At 57.1% G+C, this 20,483-nt stretch overlaps 1 protein-coding gene across 2 annotated transcripts in view; it reads right to left on the bottom strand.

Moving 5' to 3' along the window:
• NRBP2 (nuclear receptor binding protein 2) overlaps window positions 1-19,845 on the bottom strand; it is a 34,868-nt gene extending 15,023 nt beyond the window's left edge. For both annotated transcript variants that reach the window (XM_071581889.1, XM_071581890.1), the window contains exons 1-4: window positions 19,498-19,845; window positions 1,875-1,997; window positions 773-874; window positions 529-618 (exon numbers count right to left, since the gene is read on the bottom strand). In XM_071581889.1, coding sequence (XP_071437990.1) covers window positions 529-618; window positions 773-874; window positions 1,875-1,997; window positions 19,498-19,614 — 432 coding nt within the window. In that variant the 5' untranslated portion in view covers window positions 19,615-19,845. The remainder of the gene's footprint in view (window positions 1-528; window positions 619-772; window positions 875-1,874; window positions 1,998-19,497) is intronic.
• Between the last annotated feature and the right edge of the window lie 638 nt (window positions 19,846-20,483).

Here is a 20,483-nt window from a genome sequence, read left to right as displayed (position 1 = left end):
GCAGGGTTGGATGGGATATTGCAAAGGAATTCTTCCCTGGGAGGGTGGTGAGGGGTTGGAATGAAATTCCCACAGACCCTGTGGCTGCCACACCCCTGGGAGTGTCCAAGATCAGGTTGGACAGGGGTTGGAGCAACCTGGGATAGGGGAAGGTGTCCCTGCCCATGGCAGGGGGTGGGACTGGATAGTCTTGAAGGTCCTCAAGCCACACCTGGGCAGTGGGTTTGTCTCTTTTTCCCTGTCCCATCCACTGGTGGGAACATCCAGAGCACTTGGAGCTCCCTGGGACAGTGTCACTCCCCACAGCCACACCCAGTGGGATCCCACCTTGGGATCAGCAGGATCCAGTCTGGGCTCTCCTGGGAAAGTTCTGCTCTTGTTTCAGCCACCCCCTCACCAGTTGGTCCCTGGGTGACCCAGGGGGCAACAACACACACCTGCCCTGCCTTGGAGGGTCCCAGAGACCCTCTGTGAGCTGCTGGAGCCACCCACCTCACCTGGGACCCCTGGGCACAACCAGGAACCTACCCTGGCATTCATGGCCTTGTGATTCTTCTTGGTTTTCTTCAGGAACTGTTTGAGGCTCCCTGAGGACACGTACTCTGTGATGAAGATGACCTGGCAAGAGGGAAGAGAGGGATCAGCTCCCCCTGGCCCCTCATAGGTGTGGGGCTGCTGAGGCAGGTCCCAGAGAGGGAAGGGGAGCCCCAGGAGGGGTGAGGAGCAGAGTTGGGACCCCCACTCTGCTCCCCCCAGGGACCTCCCACCTTACCCGCGCCTTTGAGTCCTTCACATCCAGCCAGTACTTGTGAAGCTTCACGATATTGGGGTGATCCACCAGCACCAGCTGCTCAAACATGGTCTTGATCTTCTCCTGAGGACACAGAAGGGATGAGTGAGGTGGGTCCTGGGACGTGACAGGACAGGGGAGGTGAAAGGTCCTGGTATGGGGCAGGACAGGGGAGGTGAAAGGTCCTGGGATGGGGCAGGACAGGGGAGGTGAAAGGTCCTGGGATGGGGCAGGACAGGGAAGGTGAAAGGTCCTGGGATGGGGCAGGACAGGGGAGGTGAAAGGTCCTGGGATGGGGCAGGACAGGGGAGGTGAAAGGTCCTGGGATGGGGCAGGACAGGGGAGGTGGGTCTGGGGATCTGACAAGACATCTCTGCGAGCTGGGGAGGGGCTGTGTCCTGGTCACAGGGACAGTGGTTTGGGGACACTGGAGCTGCCTTTGGGGACACCGGAGCTGTCTTTGAGGTCACCTTAGAGGTGACCTCAGCACTGTCTGGAACTGCCTGAAGGGAAGTTCTGGCCAGGTGGGGGTTGATCTCTTCTCCCAGGCACTCAGCAATAGGACAAGGGGGCACGATGGGCTCAAGCTCTGCCAGGGGAAATTGAAGTTGGAGATCAGAAGAAAATTCTTTGCAGAGAGAGTGCTCAGGCACTGGAATGGACTGCCCAGAGAGGGGGTGGATTCCCCATCCCTGGAGGTTTTTCAGCTGAGCTTGGCCGTGGCACTGAGTGCCATGATCTCGTAAAGGGACTGGAGTTGGACCAGGGGTTGGACTTGATGATCTCGGAGGTCTTTTCCAACCCAATCCATTCTATGATTCTATGGATGTGACACTGAGTGAGAATCCACATCTTGATCCAACCCCACTGTGATCACCAGCACAAAGTGCCCTGGGCTGGTGATCACAGTGGGGTTGGATCAAGGGCTGGACTGGATGGTCTTGGAGGTCTTTTCCAACCCAATCCATTCTAAGATTTATGATAAGCAAGGGGAAGGGAAAGGCAGGAGCCCACCCTTCCAGGCTCCATGTGCCCAGGAAGGTGCTGGGGGTGGTCTCAGGACCCCCACATGGGGGTCACTCACCTCGTGTGCTTTGAAGGCCTTCTTGTCAGTGAAGAGCAGCTCATTCCACACCACCTCCACACCCTCCTCTGTGTCCATGGCCAGGAAGGTGCTCTGGATGCCTGGCATGTTCCCCTGGTTCACCTGTGGGCACAGGAAGCTGTGAGACCCCCCTGAGGGATGTGCTGGGTGGTCTGGGGGCACTCCAGCTCACAGGACAGGATGGCACCAAAGTAAAATCTTGTTTCAGCCTGGTCAGAGACAAACCTCACTGGTTTACCTGACTGGTTTATCTGACCAACCTCCAACCAGCACTGGGAACTAATTCAGAGCTTTTCTGAGCACAGGAACCCACTACTTTGGAGTGTAAATTGTGAATGTCCCTTTGTTGCAGTTACCTCCATGTCACGACATAGCAATGGTGCTTTTGGAGTGATTGACTGTTCCCAGTGTAAATACATAACCAACTAACTAACTAATAAATAAATGAGACTGAAAGGACCCCACGCCCCAGCAGCAGTGGGGGAGCCACTCACAGCCATGTTGGGAAGGGAAAAGCAGAAGTTTTGGATGTACCAAAGTCACATCTTCTCCTTTAGTGTCCTGAGGAGCCTGGGCAGAGCCCCCCAGCCCTGGGTTCTGTTCAAGCATTTCCCATTCCCAGAGGTTGCAGTTCCCTATCCCAGGTCCCCATGGAGAGCAGCTCTGCATGTGTCACCTCCACAGGTGACATCCTGCATGGACCCAGCTTGACCCCAGACCAGCCAGGACTGAGGTCCTGCTGCCAGGACAGGTGCCTGCTGCATTCCAACCTGCTCATCCCAACGTGCTGCATTCCAAACTGCTGCATCCCAATCCCCTGCACACCAACCTGCTGCATCCCAACCTGCTGCATTCCAACCTGCTGCATCCCAATCCCCTGCATCCCAACCTGCTGCATTCCAACCTGCTCATCCCAACGTGCTGCATTCCAACCTGCTGCATCCCAATCCCCTGCATACCAACCTGCTGAATTCCAATCTGCTGCATCCCAATTCCCTGCATCCCAACCTGCTGCATTCCAACCTGCTGCATTCCAACCTGCTGCATCCCAATTCCCTGCATCCCAACCTGCTGCATCCCAATTCCCTGCATCCCAACCTGCTGCATTCCGACCTGCTGCATTTCAACCTGCTGCATCCCAATCCCCTGCATTCCAACCTGCTGCATCCCAACCTGCTGCATCCCAATCCCTTGTATCCCGACCTGCCCATCCCAACCTCCTCATCCCAATCCCTTGTATCCCAACCTGCCCATCCCAACCTCCTCATCCCAATCCCCTGCATCCCAAACTGCTCATCCCAACCTGCTGGATCCTGACCCGCTGCATCCCGAGCCACTTCCTGTGCCAAAGCATCCCTGTGGGACCAGAGGGCACTCTGGGGCCAGGACTGTCCCCTCCTCGGGCCCTGGCAGCCATGGCATGGGCACAGTGCCCACTCCGAGTGCCAGGGCACAGGGAGCCAGATGAAAAGGGGGATTGTTCTGCTGCTCCCAGGGCAGGTATGTGGCGTCCCACTGCCAGGGCTCATCCCACTGCCAGGGCTCATTCCTCTGCCAGGGCTCATTCCTCTGCCAGGGCTCACCCCTCTGCCAGGGCTCACCCCTCTGCCAGGGTTCATCCCACTGTCAGGGCTCATCCCACTGCAGGGGCTTGGAGTTCACCTGGCTCTCAGGGCTCATCCATCCATCAGGACTGATCCCACTGGGGCTCAGAGCTCATCCCTCTCCCAGGAGTGATCCCAGCTTGGCTCAGGGCTCATCCCTCTCCCAGGAGTGAGCCCACTGGGGCTCAGGGCTCATCCATCCATCTGGAGTGATCCCCCTGGGGCTCAGGGCTCAGCCCTCTCCCAGGAGTGATCCCACTGGGGCTCAGGGCTCATCCCTCTCCCAGGAGTGATCCCACTGGGGCTCAGGGCTCATCCCTCTCCCAGGACTGATCCCACTGGAGCTCAGGGCTCATCCCTCTCCCAGGAGTGATCCCAGTGGGCCTCAGGGCTCATCCATCCATCAGGAGTGATCCCAGCTTGGCTCAGGGCTCACCCCTCTCTCAGGACTGATCCTGCCCTCAGGACTGATCCCACCAGGACTCAGGGCAGGGTGCTCAGCACCCCCAGCTCATTAGCAGGGTCTGCCCAGGCAGTTCATGGCAGAGTTCCTGCTGTGGGCACACAAAGCACCTCAGTTCCTTGTTCTGCCCAGCTCAGGCTCCACGTGCTCCACACAAAGCCCAGCACGGACAGCCCTGGCTTGCCCTGCCGGCCACAGCCTTCCCAGTAATCCCAGCAGCCTTCCCAGGGATCCCAGCAGACTTCCCAGGGATCCCAGCAGACTTCCCAGGGATCCCAGCAGCTTTCCAGTAACCCCAACAGCCTTCTCAGGGATCCCAGTAGCCTACTCAGTGATCCCAGCAGCTTTCTAGTAACACCAGCAGTCTCCCAGTGATCCCAGCAGCCTTTCCAGTGATCCCAGCAGCCTTCCCAGTGATCCCATCAGTCTCTCAGTGATCCCAGGAGTCCCTCAGTGATCCCAGCAGCCTTCCAGTGATCCCAGCAGCATTCCAGTAACCCCAACAGCCCTTCCAGGGAGCCCAGCAGCCTTCCCAGGGATGCCAACAGCCTTCCCAATGATCCCATCAGTTTCCCAGTGATCCCAGCAGCTTCCCAGGGATCCCAGAAACCTCCCAGTGACCCCAGCAGCCTCCCAGTGCACACACAGCCAGCACAGGAATCACAGAATTGTTATGGAATCACAGAATGGTTTGGCTTGGAGGGCCCTCAAAGCCCATCTTGTCCTTGGGACCCACAGCAGGAGCCTGGGCTGGTCCCTCCCAGAGCCCTCTCTGAGCCCAAGGGGCATCCCAGTGCCCAGGGCTTGGGCAGTGGATCTGCTGGGCTCCAGGAGGCTCTGGAATGTGGTGGGAAGGCCAGACAGGCTGAAGGAGGAGGGGGAGAACATCCCCCCCTCTGTGCAGACACCAACGTGCTCCGCCTTGTTCCGAGGGAGAATAAAACTGATCCCCAACAGCTGCTGCAGCTCCGAGCTCCAGAACTGCCCCCATGAATAAATAAACGTGGCATTATCCACACAGTCTGGCTGGGACAAAAGGCACCGGCACAGGGTTATCCCTCAGCACCCTCCCAGTGATCCCAGCATTCCCAGTGATACCAGATGACTTCCAGTAACTCCAGCAGCCTTCCCAGGGATCCCAGCAGTCTTCCCAGTGATTTCATCAGTCTCTCAGTGATCCCAGAAGCTTTCCCAGAGATCCCAGCAGTCTTCCCAGTGACCCCATCAGTTTCCCAGTGATCCCAGCAGCTTCCCAGTGATCCCAGCAGCCTTCCCAGTGACCCCAGCAGCCTCCCCGTGATTCCAGCAGCCTCCCAGTTCACACACAGCCAGCACAGGAATCTCAGAATTGTTATGGAATCACAGAATGGTTTGGCTTGGAGGGCCCTCAAAGCCCATCTTGTCCTTGGGACCCACAGCAGGAGCCTGGGCTGGTCCCTCCCAGAGCCCTCTCTGAGCCCAAGGGGCATCCCAGTGCCCAGGGCTTGGGCAGTGGATCTGCTGGGCTCCAGGAGGCTCTGGAATGTGGTGGGAAGGCCAGACAGGCTGAGGGAGGAGGGGGAGAACATCTCCCCCTCTGTGCAGACACCAACGTTCTCCGCTTTGTTCCGAGGGAGAATAAAACTGATCCCCAACAGCTGCTGCAGCTCTGAGCTCCAGAACTGCCCCCATGAATAAATAAACGTGGCATTATCCACACAGTCTGGCTGGGACAAAAGGCACCGGCACAGGGTTATCCCTCAGCACCCTCCCGGTATTCCCAGCATTCCCAGTGTTCCCAGCAGCTCCAGGTGGTGCTGCTGCTGGTGGGCACCATTTTCAGAAAGTGCTTGGCAGGTGCTGGGCATGGCCCAGAGTGACCACTGGGGACAAGGTGCTGGAGTTGTACCAAGGATCAGGTTGCAGCTTCCAATAAATCGCTGCCTTTTGAGTTTTTCTCATCAACAAGGGCTGAACCAGACCCAGGAACAGGGTCAGGGTTGGGAGAGCAGCTGTGGGAACAGGAATGGGCTCAGGGATGTGGGGCTGGAAGAGCAGCTGTGGGAACAGGAATGGGCTCAGGGATGTGGGGCTGGGAGAGCAGCTGTGGGATGAGGAACAGGAACGGGAATGGGCTCAGGGATGTGGGGCTGGGGCTGGGGCTGGGAGAGCAGCTGTGGGAACAGGAATGGGCTCAGGGATGTGGGGCTGGGAGAGCAGCTGTGGGATGAGGCAGGAACAGGAATGGGCTCAGGGATGTGGCTCTGTGGGATGAGGCAGGAACAGGACCCAGAGCAATGGGGAGAGGCTTTTCTGCTGCCCATGGCAGGGAGGTTTATATGGTCCCTTCCCACCCAAACCATTCCATGATTCTCCACTGATTATCCCACTGTTTGTGCCACCACAACATTCCCCCTTTGGTGCTGGGAAGGATTTGCAGGACCACGTGCCTGGAAAACCCTTTTCTGAGTAAATCCCAGCCTGGCCCCCCTGCTGAGGTGTCCCATGAGTTGGGGACATGAGTTGGGGACACAGAGGGCTGTGCCCAGCTCAGTTCTGGCTCAGGATCTGGGGGTGCCAGGCACGGGGATACCCCATGGGCAGCAGGGACAGGGGTGTGCCTGGGGGGGTTACTGATGTGGGGCCCCCCTATCCTCCCTCCAGACCTTGTCCCCTGGCCCTGACTGAGGCCGTGCCACCCCCTTGTCCCCCTGCTGTGGCCCCAGGCAGGGCAGAGGTGGCTGTTGCAACACAGAAATCGCTTTGGAAAACAAGGGAAAGGGAAAAAACCGAGACGAGAGGGCTGAGGCCCCGCTCAGGGACACCTGAGCCGTGTCCTGCAGGTCACCAAGGGACAGGGACAGGGAGTGACAGTGCCAGGCAGAGCCAGAAGGACCCCCTGAGCTGAGGGGCAGGGGCTGGAGCAACATACTCTGGGATCCCAGGCACTCAGCAATAGGACAAAGGGGCACGATGGGCTCAAGCTCTGCCAGGGGAAATTGAAGTTGGAGAGCAGAAAAAACTTCTTTGCAGAGAGAGTGCTCAGGCATTGGAATGGGCTGCCCAGAGAGGGGGTGGATTCCCCATCCCTGGAGGTTTTTCAGCTGAGCTTGGCTGTGGCACTGAGTGCCATGATCTGGTAAAGGGACTGGAGTTGGACCAAGGGTTGGACTTGATGATCTCAGAGGTCTTTTCCAACCCAATCCATTCTAGGATTCTGTGATTCTATCCCAGGCTCCACTGCCAGCTCTGCTTCCAGGGACCCTCCAGCACCAGCTGGGCCACCAGCAGCCACTCTGTCCCCAAGGACACACTGGCACCAGCAGCAGCCCCAAGTGGTGACAAACCCACCTGTCCCTCTGTGGAATTGTCCCAGTGTGAGGAACACCAAGGGCTGGGACAGGAGGGCTGGGGACACTCAGGGTGCCCAGGCAGGGCAGCTCCACCCACGGATTCCTCAGTGCCAGCCAAACCTGTTCTGTCCCTGTGATCCTGTTACACAACCAGGAGGTGAAGGGAATGCGCGAGATGGAACATATTTTGATTGCAGTGAAGCGTCTGATCCTGTTCCTCACAAAACCTTGGCCTCAGCAGTAATCCAGCCCAAATGCTGGAGTGGCTGGCAGGAAGGAGGAAGTGGCACAGGGCAGGATCAGCCCTGGCACTGGCACAGCCATGGGGAGCCAGTGACCAGCACCAGGGTGGGCAAGGCTGGAGAGAATCACAGAATCACAGAATGGATTGGGTTGGAAAAGACCTCCCAGATCATCAAGTCCAACCCTTGGTTCAACTCCAGTCCCTTTACCAGATCATGGCACTCAGTGCCACGGCCAGGCTCAGCTGAAAAACCTCCAGGGATGGGGAATCCACCCCCTCTCTGGGCAGCCCATTCCAATGCCTGAGCACTCTCTCTGCAAAGAATTTTTTTCTGATCTCCAACTTTAATTTCCCCTGGCAGAGCTTGAGCCCCCCTTGTCCCATTGCTGAGTGCCTGGGAGAAGAAGCCTCAAGGAAGGAGCTGAGCTGGGCCAGAAAACAGCAGGGCATGTCAGTCAGCCAGGAAAACCAACCTGGTGTCCAGCTGTGCCCTGGGGACAAGGAGAACAGGGAGGAAAATATTCAGGAAATATTCAAGAATAACAAGCACAGCAGGATGGGCAGAGCTCCCCCATCCAGGGCATGAGGGGCACCCACAGCACCCAGCCCTCAGCACTGAACTCTCCCTGTCACAGAATCATCAAATCCCAGGATGGGTTGGGTTGGAAGGGACCTCACAGACCATTCAGTGCCACTTTCCCACCAGCCCAGGGTGGTCCAAGCCCTGTCCAACCTCCCCTTGGTCACTCCCAGGGATGGGGCAGCCACAGCTTCTCTGGGCAACACATGCCATGGTCTCACCCCCTTCACAGGGAAGAACTTCTTCCCAATATCTCATCTTTCCCTGCCCTCTGGCAGTGGGAAGCCACTGGCCTGGCAGCTGGAGGGTCTCTGTGTGATCCCTGTGGATCCCTGAAGATCCTGTCCCTCCCAGCTGGATATGGAACAGGTTCTTCGGGAATGCAGCCACAGCCAGAGGGTCCCTGTGGATCCCTGTGTGATCCCTGTGGATCCCTGAAGATCCTGCCCCTCCCAGGGTGATGTTGAACAGGATTCCTCAGGAATGCAGCCACAGTCAGAGGGTCCCTGTGTGATCCCTGTGGATCCCTGCAGGTCCTGCCCCTCCCAGGGGGATCTGGAACAGGATTCCTCAGGAATGCAGCCACAGTCAGAGGATCCCTGTGGATCCCCAAAGATCCTGCCCCTCCCCGTGTTATCCCTGTGGATCCCTGAAGGTCCTGCCCCTCCCAGCTGGATCTGGAACAGGTGCCTCGGGAATGCAGCCACAGTCAGAGGGTCCCTGTGTGATCCCTGTGGATCACTCCCAGCTGGATCTGGAACAGAATTCCTCAGGAATGCAGCCACAGCCAGAGGGTCCTTGTGTGATCCCTGTGGATCACTCCCAGATGGATCTGGAACAGAATTCCTCAGGAATTCAGACACAGCCAGAGGGTCCCTGTGTGATTCCTGCGGATCCCCAAAGATCCTGCCCCTCCCAGCCAGATCCAGAACAGGATTCCTCAGGAATGCAGCCCCTGCCCACGGCTGCCCTTCCCTCGTGCCCAGCAGCTGCCGGAGCAGACACTGCGATCCCTGTTCTCCTGCGGGAAAGGGACAGATGAGTATTTTTCCACTGCCCAGACAAGAGCCAGGAGAGATCCTGGAAGGGCCAGTCCCGGGGTTGGTATTTCCTGGGAGAAGCTGTTTCTGTGCACGGAAATGTTTGTTTTCCCCCCAGGGCTCTGGGAGGTGACACAGCCTGGGGGCAGCCCTGCAGTTCCTTTATCCCCATCCATATTCCACAGGAATGTCTGGCTGCAGCTCCTTTATCCTCATCCATATTCCCCATAGGAATTCCTGGCTGCAACTCCTTTATTCCCATCCATATTCCTCATAGAAATCTCCGTTTGCAGTTCCTTTATCCTCATCCATATTCCACAGGACTTCCTGGTTGCAATTCCTTTATCCCCACCAATATTCCCCATAGGAATTCCTGGCTGCAGCTCCTTTATCCCCATCCATATTCCCCAGGAATGTCTGGTTGCAGTTCTTTTATCCTCATCCATATTCCACAGGAATTCCTGGTTGCAGCTCCTTTATCCTCACCAATATTCCCCACAGGAATGCCTGGTTGTAATTTCTTTATCCCCATCCATATTCCTCATAGGAATGCCTGGCTGCAACTCCTTTATCCCCATCCATATTCCTCATAGAAATCCCTGTTTGCATCTCCTTTATCCCCATCCATATTCCACAGGAATTCCTGGTTGCAGCTCCTTTATCCCCATCCATATTCCCCATAGGAATTCCTTGTTGCAATTCCTTTATCCCCACCAATATTCCCCATAGGAATTCCTGCCTGCAGCTCCTTTATTCCCATCCATATTCCACAGGAATGCCTGGCTGAAGTTCCTTTATCCCCGTCCATAGTCCACAGTAATTCCTGGTTGCAGTTCCATTATCCCCACCAATATTCCCCACAGGAATTCCTGGCTCCAGCTCCTTTATCTCCATTCATATTCCCAACAGGAATTCCTGGCTGCAGCTCCTTTATCCTCATCCATATTCCTCAGGATTCCTGGCTGCAGCTCCTTTATCCTCATCCATATTCCCCATAGGAATTCCTGGCTGCAGCTCCTTTATTCCCATCCATATTTCACAGGAATGCCTGGCTGCAATTCCCAAGCAGCTCCTGCTCTTCCTGCAATTCCTGAGCAGCTCAATCCATCCTGTGACACTCTGGGACCCCTCCCAGCTCCAGCAGGGAAATGGAAAATGCTCTGGGAATGAGCAGGACCTCCAGTTCCTTGGGAGGAAAAGGAGGAAGGGGACGAGGGGCACGAGGGGGGTTTGACCCGCAGGATTGGCTGGAATGTCTGGGCATTCCAAACAAACCCACCCCCTGGGAGAGCCAGGCAAAGGAGAAAAAGGCTTGGATAAAAGCAGGAAAGGGAAAAAAAATCCACGGTGAATGCCAGGAATTGTAACAGTTCTGGAGGAGAGAGCAGAAGGAACAGCCCCGGGAGCTGCTGAGCCACGTCCGTTCAGGACATGGAGCAGATCCAGGGAATTCAGGGACTGCCTTGGAGCAAGGGGGATACAGGAGCTGCAGCCAGGGATTCCTGGGGGGAATATTGGTGGGGATAAAGGAACTGCAACCAGGAATTCCTGGGGGAAATATGGATGGGGATAAAGGAGGTGCAGCCAGACATTCCTGTGGGGAATATGGATGGGGATAAAGGAATTGCAGCCAGGAATTCCTGGGGGGGATATTGGTGGGGATAAAGAAGCTGCAACCAAGAATTCCTGGTGGGAATATGGATGGGGATAAAGGAGGTGCAGGCAGGCATTCCTATGGGAAATGTTCGTTGGGATAAGGGAATTGTAGCCAGGAATTCCAGGGGGGAATATGGATGAGGATAAAGGAATTGCAGCCAGGCATTCCTGGGGAATATTGATGGGGATAAAGGAGGGGATGGGGATGAAGGAGGGGATGGGGATGAAGGAGGGGATGGGGATGAAGGAGGGGATGGGAATAAAGGAGGGGAGGGGATGAAGGAGGGGATGGGAATAAAGGATGGGATTGGGATAAGGGATTGGATTGGGATAAAGGAGGGGAGGGGATGAAGGAGGGGATGGGAATAAAGGATGGGATTGGGATAAGGGATTGGATTGGGATAAAGGAGGGGATGGGGATAAAGGAGGGGATGGGATAAAGGAGGGGATGGGATAACGGAGGGGATGGGATAACGGAGGGGATGGGATAACGGAGGGGATGGGATAACGGAGGGGATGGGAATAAAGGAGGGGATGGGAATAAAGGATTGGATTGGGATAAAGGAGGGGATGGGAATAAAGGAGGGGATGGGGATAAAGGAGGGGATGGGGATAAAGGAGGGGATGGGGATAAAGGAGGGGATGGGGATAAAGGAGGGGATGGGATAAAGGAGGGGATGGGATAAAGGAGGGGATGGGATAACGGAGGGGATGGGATAACGGAGGGGATGGGAATAAAGGAGGGGATGGGAATAAAGGATTGGATTGGGATAAAGGAGGGGATGGGAATAAAGGAGGGGATGGGGATAAAGGAGGGGATGGGGATAAAGGATTGGATTGGAATAAAGGATTGGACTGGGATAAAGGAGGGGATGGGAATAAAGGATTGGATTGGGATAAAGGAGGGGATGGGAATAAAGGAGGGGATGGGGATAAAGGAGGGGATGGGGATAAAGGATTGGATTGGAATAAAGGATTGGACTGGGATAAAGGATTGGATTGGGATAAAGGAGGGAATGGGATAAAGGAACATGTTCCTGCAGGAAGAAGGACAAGTTCCTGCCCTGACCCCTCACCCAGGGCTGCCGTCCCTCCCTCCCTCCCTCCCTCCTTCCCAGCAGCCAGAACAAGCCCCAGGATTGTTGTGGATCCCGAGGGATTAACGGCTCGTGGAACGGAGAGGGTGGCACGGGCAGAGCTCAGAGGGTGACGGGGAGGGCTCCAAACCTGGCACAGCCAGGGCTGGTTCCCTGCCAGACCCCCTGAGCACGTGCTGGGCACAGAACTCCACTCTCTGCCGCCAGTTTTCCGCTGGAGTTCCAGTTCCTCTGGATTTTCCCTCAATTTGGAGCCTCTTGGGTGCCCCTCAACCCCCATTTTGGGCACAGCCAGGGTGGGGCATCCTCTGTCCGGGAGGCTTTGATGTTAACCCTGAAGTCTCCAACATCAACCCTCAAATCTCGGATATTAAACATCAAATTTTGGATATTAACCCTAAAATTTTGGATATTAAGCCCAAAATCAACCCTGGAATCTCAGATATTGAACACAAAATTTTGGGTATTAAGTCTAAAGTCTCCAACATCACCCCTGGAATCTTGAATATTAAGATAAAATTTTTTGTATTAACTCCAAATTCTCCAACATCAACCCTCAAATCTCGGATATTAACACAAAATTTTGGATATTAACCCCAAAGTCTCCAACATCAACCCTGGAATCTCAGATATTAACCATAAAATTTTGTATATTAACCTTAAGTTCTCCAACATCAACCCTCGAATCTCAGATATTAATCATAAAATTTTGAATATTATACCAAAATCAACCCTGGAATCTCAGATATTAACACAAAATTTTGGATATTAACCCCAAATTCTCCAACATCAACCCTGGAATCCCGGATATTAACACAAAATTTTGGATATTAACCCCAAATTTTGGCTATTAACCCCCAGAGGGGCAGTGCAGGAACCCGAGGCTGGCAGGAGGAGCAGCAGCCAAGCCCTCCAGCTGATCCCTGGGGCTGGAAAAGCTCCTCCCAGGGCAAAACTCCGAGCCCGGCCGGTCCATGGGGAGGGCTGGCAACAAAGAGGCTTTCAAAAATAACCCCGGTGGCAGCAATTGCATATTTGGAGCCTTCCCAAACCCTCCACTGGGGAGCTGGGGATGCTCCTGCCAACGGCAACAAACCTCGTTAATGCCTAAAAATGGAACCCCCAGCACATCACGGGATTCCGGAGCTGCCACTGGGCTTTCCATGGTTTGTTTTCATTTTCTGACCTTCTGGGAACCTGCAGAAAGCACCACAAACCCACCCACCCTCTCACAGGGTTTTAAATATCACTTTATTTTAAGTTCTGCTCCAGCATTTCTTATTTCTGTGATTGGTTCCCCCTTTTTTTTCATCCTGCTGGTTTTAGAAGTTAAAGCTCAGGGTTATAATTGTAGAATTCCAGGAGGGTTTGGGTGGAAAGGGACCTTAAAGACCATCCAGTCCCACCCCTTTCCATGGGCAGGGACATCTCCCACTATCCCAGGTTGCTCCAAGCCCTGCCCAACAGAGTTTTTAATATCACAGAATTTTCAATATCACTTTATTTTCTTTAAATTCTGCTCCAGCATTTCTTATTTCTATGATCATTTTCCCCCTTTCCCTTTTTTCATTCTGCTGGTTTTAGAAGTTAAAAATCAGGGTTAGAACTGTGGAATTCCAGGAGGGTTTGGGTGGAAAGGGACCTTAAAGACCATCCAGTCCCACCCCTTTCCATGGGCAGGGACACCTCCCATGGGCAGGGACACCTCCCACTATCCCAGGTTGCTCCAAGCCCTGCCCAACAGAGTTTTTAATATCACAGAGTTCTTAATATCACTTTAAGTTCTGCTCCAGCATTTCTTCTCCTTATTTCTATGATTGGTTCCCCTTTTATCTTTTTTTTCATCCAGTTTTAGAAGTTAAAGCTCAGGGTTAGAATTGTAGAATTTCAGGAGGGTTTGGGTGGAAAGGGACCTTAAAGACCATCCAGTCCCACCCCTTTCCATGGGCAGGGACACCTCCCACCAGTCCAGGTTGCTTCAAGCCCCGTCCAACCTGGCCTTGGACACTTCCAGGGATGGGGCAGCCACAGCTTCTCTGCCCAACCTGTGCCAGGGCCTGCCCACCCTCATAGCCAAGAATTCCTCCCCAATATCCCACCTCTCCCTGCCCTCTGGCAGTGGGAAGCCATTCCCTGTGTCCTGTCCCTCCATCCCTTGTCCCCAGTCCCTCCTCAGATCTCCCTGGATCTCCTTTAGGCACTGGAAGGGGCTCTCAGGTTTCTGCGTTGGTGAGGCCACACCTTGAGTGTTGTGTTCAGTTCTGAGCCCTTCAGTTCAGGAAAGATCTTGAGGGGCTGGAGCGGGGCCAGAGAAGAGCAACGAGGCTGGAGAAGGGACTGGAGGTGGCACCGAGTGTCCTCTTAAACACCTCCAGGGACAGAGAATCCAACATGTCTTGATCCAACCCCGCTGTGATCTCCAGCCCAGGGCACAGAGTGCCAGAGTGATCACAGTGGGGTTGGATCAAGGATTGGGTTTGATAATCTGAGGTCTCTTCCAACCCAAGTGAGAAGAGCAATGAGGCTGGAGAAGGGACTGGAGCACAAGTGCTGTGGGGAGAGGCTGAGGGAGCTGGGGGTGTTCAGCCTGGAGAAGAGGAGGCTCAGAGGTGACCTCAGCACTGTCTGGAACTGCCTGAAGGGAAGTTCTGGCCAGGTGGGGCTTGGTCTCTTCTCCCAGGCACTCAGCAATAGGACAAGGGGGCACGATGGGCTCAAGCTCTGCCAGGGGAAATTGAAGCTGGAGAGTAGAAGGAAATTCTTTGCAGAGAGAGTGCTCAGGCATTGGAATGGGCTGCCCAGAGAGGGGGTGGATTCCCCAGCCCTGGAGGTTTTTCAGCTGAGCTTGGCCGTGGCACTGAGTGCCATGATCTGGTAAAGGGACTGGAGTTGGACCAAGGGTTGGACTTGATGATCTCAGAGGTCTTTTCCAACCCCATCCATCCTGTGATTCTGTGAACCACAGATGAGTTTTGTCCCAGCACAAGCCACTCTCATCCCAAAGGAAAGGCCCTGAGGAACACCACGGGCAATCCAGAGCACAGCTGGGTCCAGGATATTCCTCCAGGGCAGAACTGCCAGGTGGGGACACCTGGAGATGGGCAGGGAGGGTGTGGAAATCACAGCCTGAACCCAGAAAATGTGAAAGGTGAAACGTGGTGGGACCAGAACTCACGAGCAGCAAATACCTGCTGGTCATAACACTCCCCTTCCCAAAGGATGGAGGGTTTGGGAGAGAAAACCAGGATGAATAAACATGACTGATCCCTGCACAAGGTGCTGGGGCTCAGCCACAGCTCATGTTCAGACCAGCAAAAGGTGCAAAACTTTTCACATGAGCAGAAAACCACATTCCTCCTCCCTTCTGCTCGTAAGGATGGGTGGGGAGAGTAAATGAGGTCATCAAAGCAAGGCTGAAAGAGCCCTGGTGTTCCCACGTGGAAAATTCTGTGCCAGGGGCGTTTCACAAATAACAGGAGAGCTCTGAGAGGGACAGAGAGGGCTGGGGGGCTCTGGGAGGGGCACAGAGGGCTGGGGGGCTCTGAGAGGGGCAGAGAGGGCTGGGGGGCTCTGAGAAGGGCAGAGAGGGCTGGGGGCTCTGAGAGGGGCAGAGCTGGGGGTCTCTGAGAGGGGCAGAGAGGGCTGGGGTCTCTGAGAGGGACAGAGAGGGCTGGGGGGCTCTGAGAGGGGCAGAGTGGGGCTGGAGGGCTCTGAGAGGGGCAGAGCTGGGGGTCTCTGAGAGGGGCAGAGAGGGCTGGGGTCTCTGAGAGGAGCAGAACTGGGGCTGGGGGGCTCTGAGAGGGGCAGGGAGGGCTGGGCTGGGGCCGAGTGACTCTGCAGGGGCCACATTGCTGTTTCTCCTCACACCTCCTATAAGTGCTTCTATTTCCTGCACTGCTCGTGGCAGGCTCTGACTGCAGGTCCCTGGGGAATAAAGGATCATAAATAGGCACAGGAGGCTGTGAAAGGAAGGGATTTATTCCTCAGGGGACAGGGGCAGGCCCAGCACAGCACTCAGGTCCCTGACTGGGTGCAGTAACACCCCACGGGGTCGTGTGTGAAAACAAGTTCTTGTGTACTCATCATTAATGCACATGTTGGTGTATCTTACCCTGACTCTCAGCCTATGGAAAACATGGAATAATGAAATGGTTTGAGTTGGAAAAGCCCCCTGAGACCACTGAGTCCAACTGTTTCCCCAGCACTGCCAAGGCCAGCCCTGCCCTTGTCCCCAAGTGCCACATCCACAGGAATGTTAAATCCAACCAGGAATGGGGACTCCACAGCCATGCCAGGGCTGGACAGACCTTTCCATGAAGGAATTTTCCCAATATGCCACCCAAACATCTTCTCCTGGCACAACTTGAAGCCATTTCCCCTTGTCCTGTCCCATTTCCCTGGGAACAGAGCCCGACACCCACTTGGCTCCACTCTCCTCTTTGTAGGGAGCAAGAAGTTCCCCCCCTAAGCCCCCTTTTCTCCAGGCTGAGACCCTGCTGAGCCCCCTGGATCAAGGAGGGCACCTGCCTGTGCCCTGTCAGCTCTCCAGAGTCCCAACACCACTCCAAGTGTGTGCCAGCCTCGCTGTGCCCATCGGGACTCTCCCACCTCACCAGCCCTGAGATCAGACTCAGCTCTGCAGGTCCCACACAGGGCTTGGCTCTTCTGGCAAAACCCAATTAGGGAGGGTAGATAATTACAATGAATCTTCAGGACAGTGAGGGAAGATCAGCTCAGTTGGTTAAAACTTGGTTGTAATAATGCCCAAGGTCATGGGTTCAATCCTCTGTGTGGGCCATTGACTTAAGAGCTGGACTTGATGATCCTTGTGGGTCCTTCCAGCTCAGAATAGTCTGGGATTGTGTGATGGAAATCCCAGGAGTGCTCAGGGCACTTAGAGCCTGTGCTGAGCAGCTCCTGAGAGGAGACAGGACTGCCAGGGCTCGTGCTCAGTCCCTTCCTGCACGTCACAAGGCAGCTGTGAATTCACATAAACACTTTGCAGTCAAGGAGCTTTCCTGCTGCTCCTGGAACAAGGAACAGCTGGTCTGGCCTTGGAAAGGCCAACCCACCCTTCCCACTGCTCTGGCATGAAAATCCCTGTGGATGGAGAGCATGGAATTACCAAAGCACCTGCATGGAGATGGCACCAGAGGGTTCCAGTTCTCCCACACCTGCACAGAGGGATGAAGCCCCACCCAGGCCAGTTCCAGCCCCTGGAATCTCCTGTGCTAAATTAGTGTTGAAATCCTCATCATTAAACATCCATGTTCAGTCAGAACAGATGGAAGGAATTTTCTCAACATCCCACCTGACCCTCCCCTGGCACAGCTTGAGGTTGTTCCCTCTCCTCCTGTCCCTGTTCCCTGGGAACAGAGCCCGACCCCCACCTGGCTCCCCCCTCCTGTCAGGGAGTTGGAGAGAATGAGAAGGTCCACCCAAATTCCCTTTTCTCCAGGCTGAGCCCCCTCAAGCTCCCTCAGCTATTCCTGGTGCTCCAGACTGTTCTCCAGCTCCATTCCTGCCTCTGGACATGCTCCAGCCCCTCAATGTCCTTACCACGAGGTTCAGGGTTAGGCAGGTGCACCCTGGAGTAGGGCAGGTGTCTGTCAGAGGGGAAAAGGGAGAAAGAACAGGGATGGAAGGAGGATGTGTGGGTGTGGAAGCACCTGGCAGCACCCAGGGACAGAAGGGCAGGTGCTGACAGCGCTGACAGGAGCAAATTACCAGACAGGAACAGGTTATCAAGGTTTTGGCAAGGCCCAGGCTGGGAATTCAGCCTGGAAAATGCAGCCAGAGGCAGAGCTGGGGCCGGGTCCTAAACATGGCAGGAGGGAGATAATGGAAGATAAAGAGCTGACAGTGCCTGTGACCTCTGTCTGTCCCTCAGTGCTGTCCCAGCCCTGCCTGGAGTCAGGATTCACCCACTCACTCTGGTCTGGTCCCCATTCCTGGATGTCCTGACAGAGACAGGGAGACTTTGGCTCCTTTTTTGGTGGAAATGATCCCAATTTGAGCCCTGGCTTGGGAAGATGAGCTGAAGCAAACCAAGCCCCTACTCTGGAGAGGAGGAACTGGGTTCTCCAGCCCTGGAGGCCTGTGGGGTTGGTGGGACCAGCCCTGTCACCATTGCCCTGCCTGACCAGCACCTCGGGGTCACCATCCTGTGACCTGCACTGTTGCCACCAGGTACAGCTCCAGGACCCAGCCCAGCCTAACCCTTCATGCCCAGGCTCAGCACCAGCTCTGGCAACCCCTCAGGATGGCTCTGGGCAGCCCAGCATGGCTGGTCCCATGGGCATCAGAGCCCTTTGGTGTGGGACATGCCTGGGACAGAGAGACTAATCAGGCATTGGAATGGGCTGCCCAGAGAGGGGGTGGATTCCCCATCCCTGGAGGTTTTTAAGGTGAGCTTGGCCGTGGCACTGAGTGCCATGATCTGGTAAAGGGACTGGAGTTGGACCAAGGGTTGGACTTGATGATCTTGGAGGTCTTTTTCAACCCAATCCATTCTATGATTCTATGACTGTCCTGCTACTTCGGTGCACAGCCCAGCTGCCCCCACCAGGGTTTCCTGCACCAGGGCATGGTGAACTCAGCTCCCAGGCCCTTCCAATGGGGCACAATGAATCTGGCTCCCCACACCTGGCACCTTGCACTGGTGCTCCCTGCACTGGGTACCCCTCACCAGCCCTCTGGAGCGGAGCACAATCAGCCCGGCTCCCCACACCAGGGCATGGCGAGCTTGGACCCCGCACCAGACAAGCCGCAAACGGACTCCCCGCGCCGGCACAACCCGCTCCGGGGCACGGCGAGCCCGGCTCCCTTCACCGGGGCACGGACAGCCCAGCTCCCTTCACCGGGGCACGGGCGAGCCCGGCTCCCTTCACCGGGGCATGGACAGCCCAGCTCCCTTTACCACGGCACGGCGAGCCCGGCTTCCCGCGCTGGGGCTCCCCGCATCAGGGTAGGGCGAGCGTGGCTCCCCGCACCGGCACAACCCGCACCGGCACAGCCGGTTCCGGGCTCCCCGCATCGGCACACGCCGCTCCAGGGTATGGCGAGCCCGGCTCACCGCACCAGCACAACCCGCACCGGGCTCCCCGCACCGACACAACCCGCACCGGCACAGCCGGTTCCGGGCTCCCCGCATCGGCACACCCCGCTTCAGGGTATGGCGAGCCCGGCTCTCCGCACCGGCACAACCCGCACCAGGCTCCCCGAGCCTCCGGCCGCCCCCCGGGACTCGCTCCCCCCGCAGCCGCTCTCGGCATTGCCCTCCGGCCGTGGCCTTCCCCCTGCCCTGGGCACCTGCAGGCACAGACCGGGACCCTCCGCGCTGAACCTGCCCGGGGGTTGCGGCCGCCCCGGCCCTCCCGGTGGGCTCCCGGTGGGCTCCCGGGGGCGAGGGGCTGAGCTGGGAGCCCCGCACAGTCCGGGGCCCCGCAGGGCCCGGCGGCGCCGTCCCCATCCCCATCCCCATCCCCATCCCCCCGGCATTCACATCTCCATTCTCCGGCGTCTCCATCCCCGGCACTCCCATCCCCGTCCCCTGCCATTCCCACCCTACCGCGCCCGGCTCCCACCTGCTCGCGGCGCTTCTGCCAGCGGCCGCAGGGACTCTCCTCCAGCACCTCGCTCTCCTCCTCGCTCTCCTCCTCCTTCTCCTGCGCCAGCCGCGCGTCCGGCTCCGGCACCGCCATCCCCACCGCGAGCCGAGCTGTGCCGAGCCGAGCCGAGGCGAGCTGTGCCGATCTACTCCGCTCTGGTCCGAGCCGAGCCGCTCTGATCCACGTCGAGCCGAGCCGAGCCGAACCAAGCCGAGTCAACGGGAACGCAGCCTCACCTCACCGAGCCGAGTGGCACCGCATCGCTCCAGCCCGCACCGAGCCCCGCCGCGCTCTGCCGGCGCCGCTCGGGGCCGTCCCGCTCTCGTCCCGCCCCACTCCGGACGTGCGGCCGCGCACGCCCCGCCCCGTCGGGAGGGGCCCCCGCACCGCCGGTGGTGCCCCCCGTACCCCCGGTGCCCCCCGCGTTCCCCCGCACCCCCAGCCCGCGATGCGCCTCCGGGCGCGTCCCGCCCCGGGGTTGCCCCGCTCCGCCGTCGGGGCCGCCCGGTGTGTGTCCGTACCCCTCCTCCAAACTCAGAACCCGGCGCTGATCCCCACCCGGGGCCCCGGGGCTTGTCCCACCCCTCGGAGCCCCGTTCCCGGGCGTGTCCCACCCGGCTGGCCCCTCCTTGCCCAGCCTCCCCCCGGCCACTGCCCCCTCCAACCCCGTCTCGGGGGGCTCCCGTGCTCCCCGCAGCCCGTCCCTGGACGTGCCCGCCCGCGGCCCCCGCGGCGTCTTCCCGAGCAGCCGCTGCCCCGCTCGGGATGCCGGGGTGGGCTGCAGTCCTGCAGGACCCCTCACCGGGGTCCTGGGCACCCCGAAGCGGCCGAACCAGCTCCCTCCCTCCCAGCGCCCGACAGATGTTTTCATTCCCTTGGCAAGTCTCTGGCTCGTGGGATGTTTTTCTCCTGTTTCTGGCCGTCTCCGGTTACTTTATCCCGACCATTGCGTCCCACCCTCC

The sequence above is a fragment of the Pithys albifrons genome, unplaced genomic scaffold (genome assembly GCF_047495875.1).
Source record: "Pithys albifrons albifrons isolate INPA30051 unplaced genomic scaffold, PitAlb_v1 scaffold_45, whole genome shotgun sequence".
Classification (NCBI taxonomy): Eukaryota; Metazoa; Chordata; class Aves; order Passeriformes; family Thamnophilidae; genus Pithys; species Pithys albifrons.
This window is presented reverse-complemented; position numbering and strand designations above follow the sequence as displayed.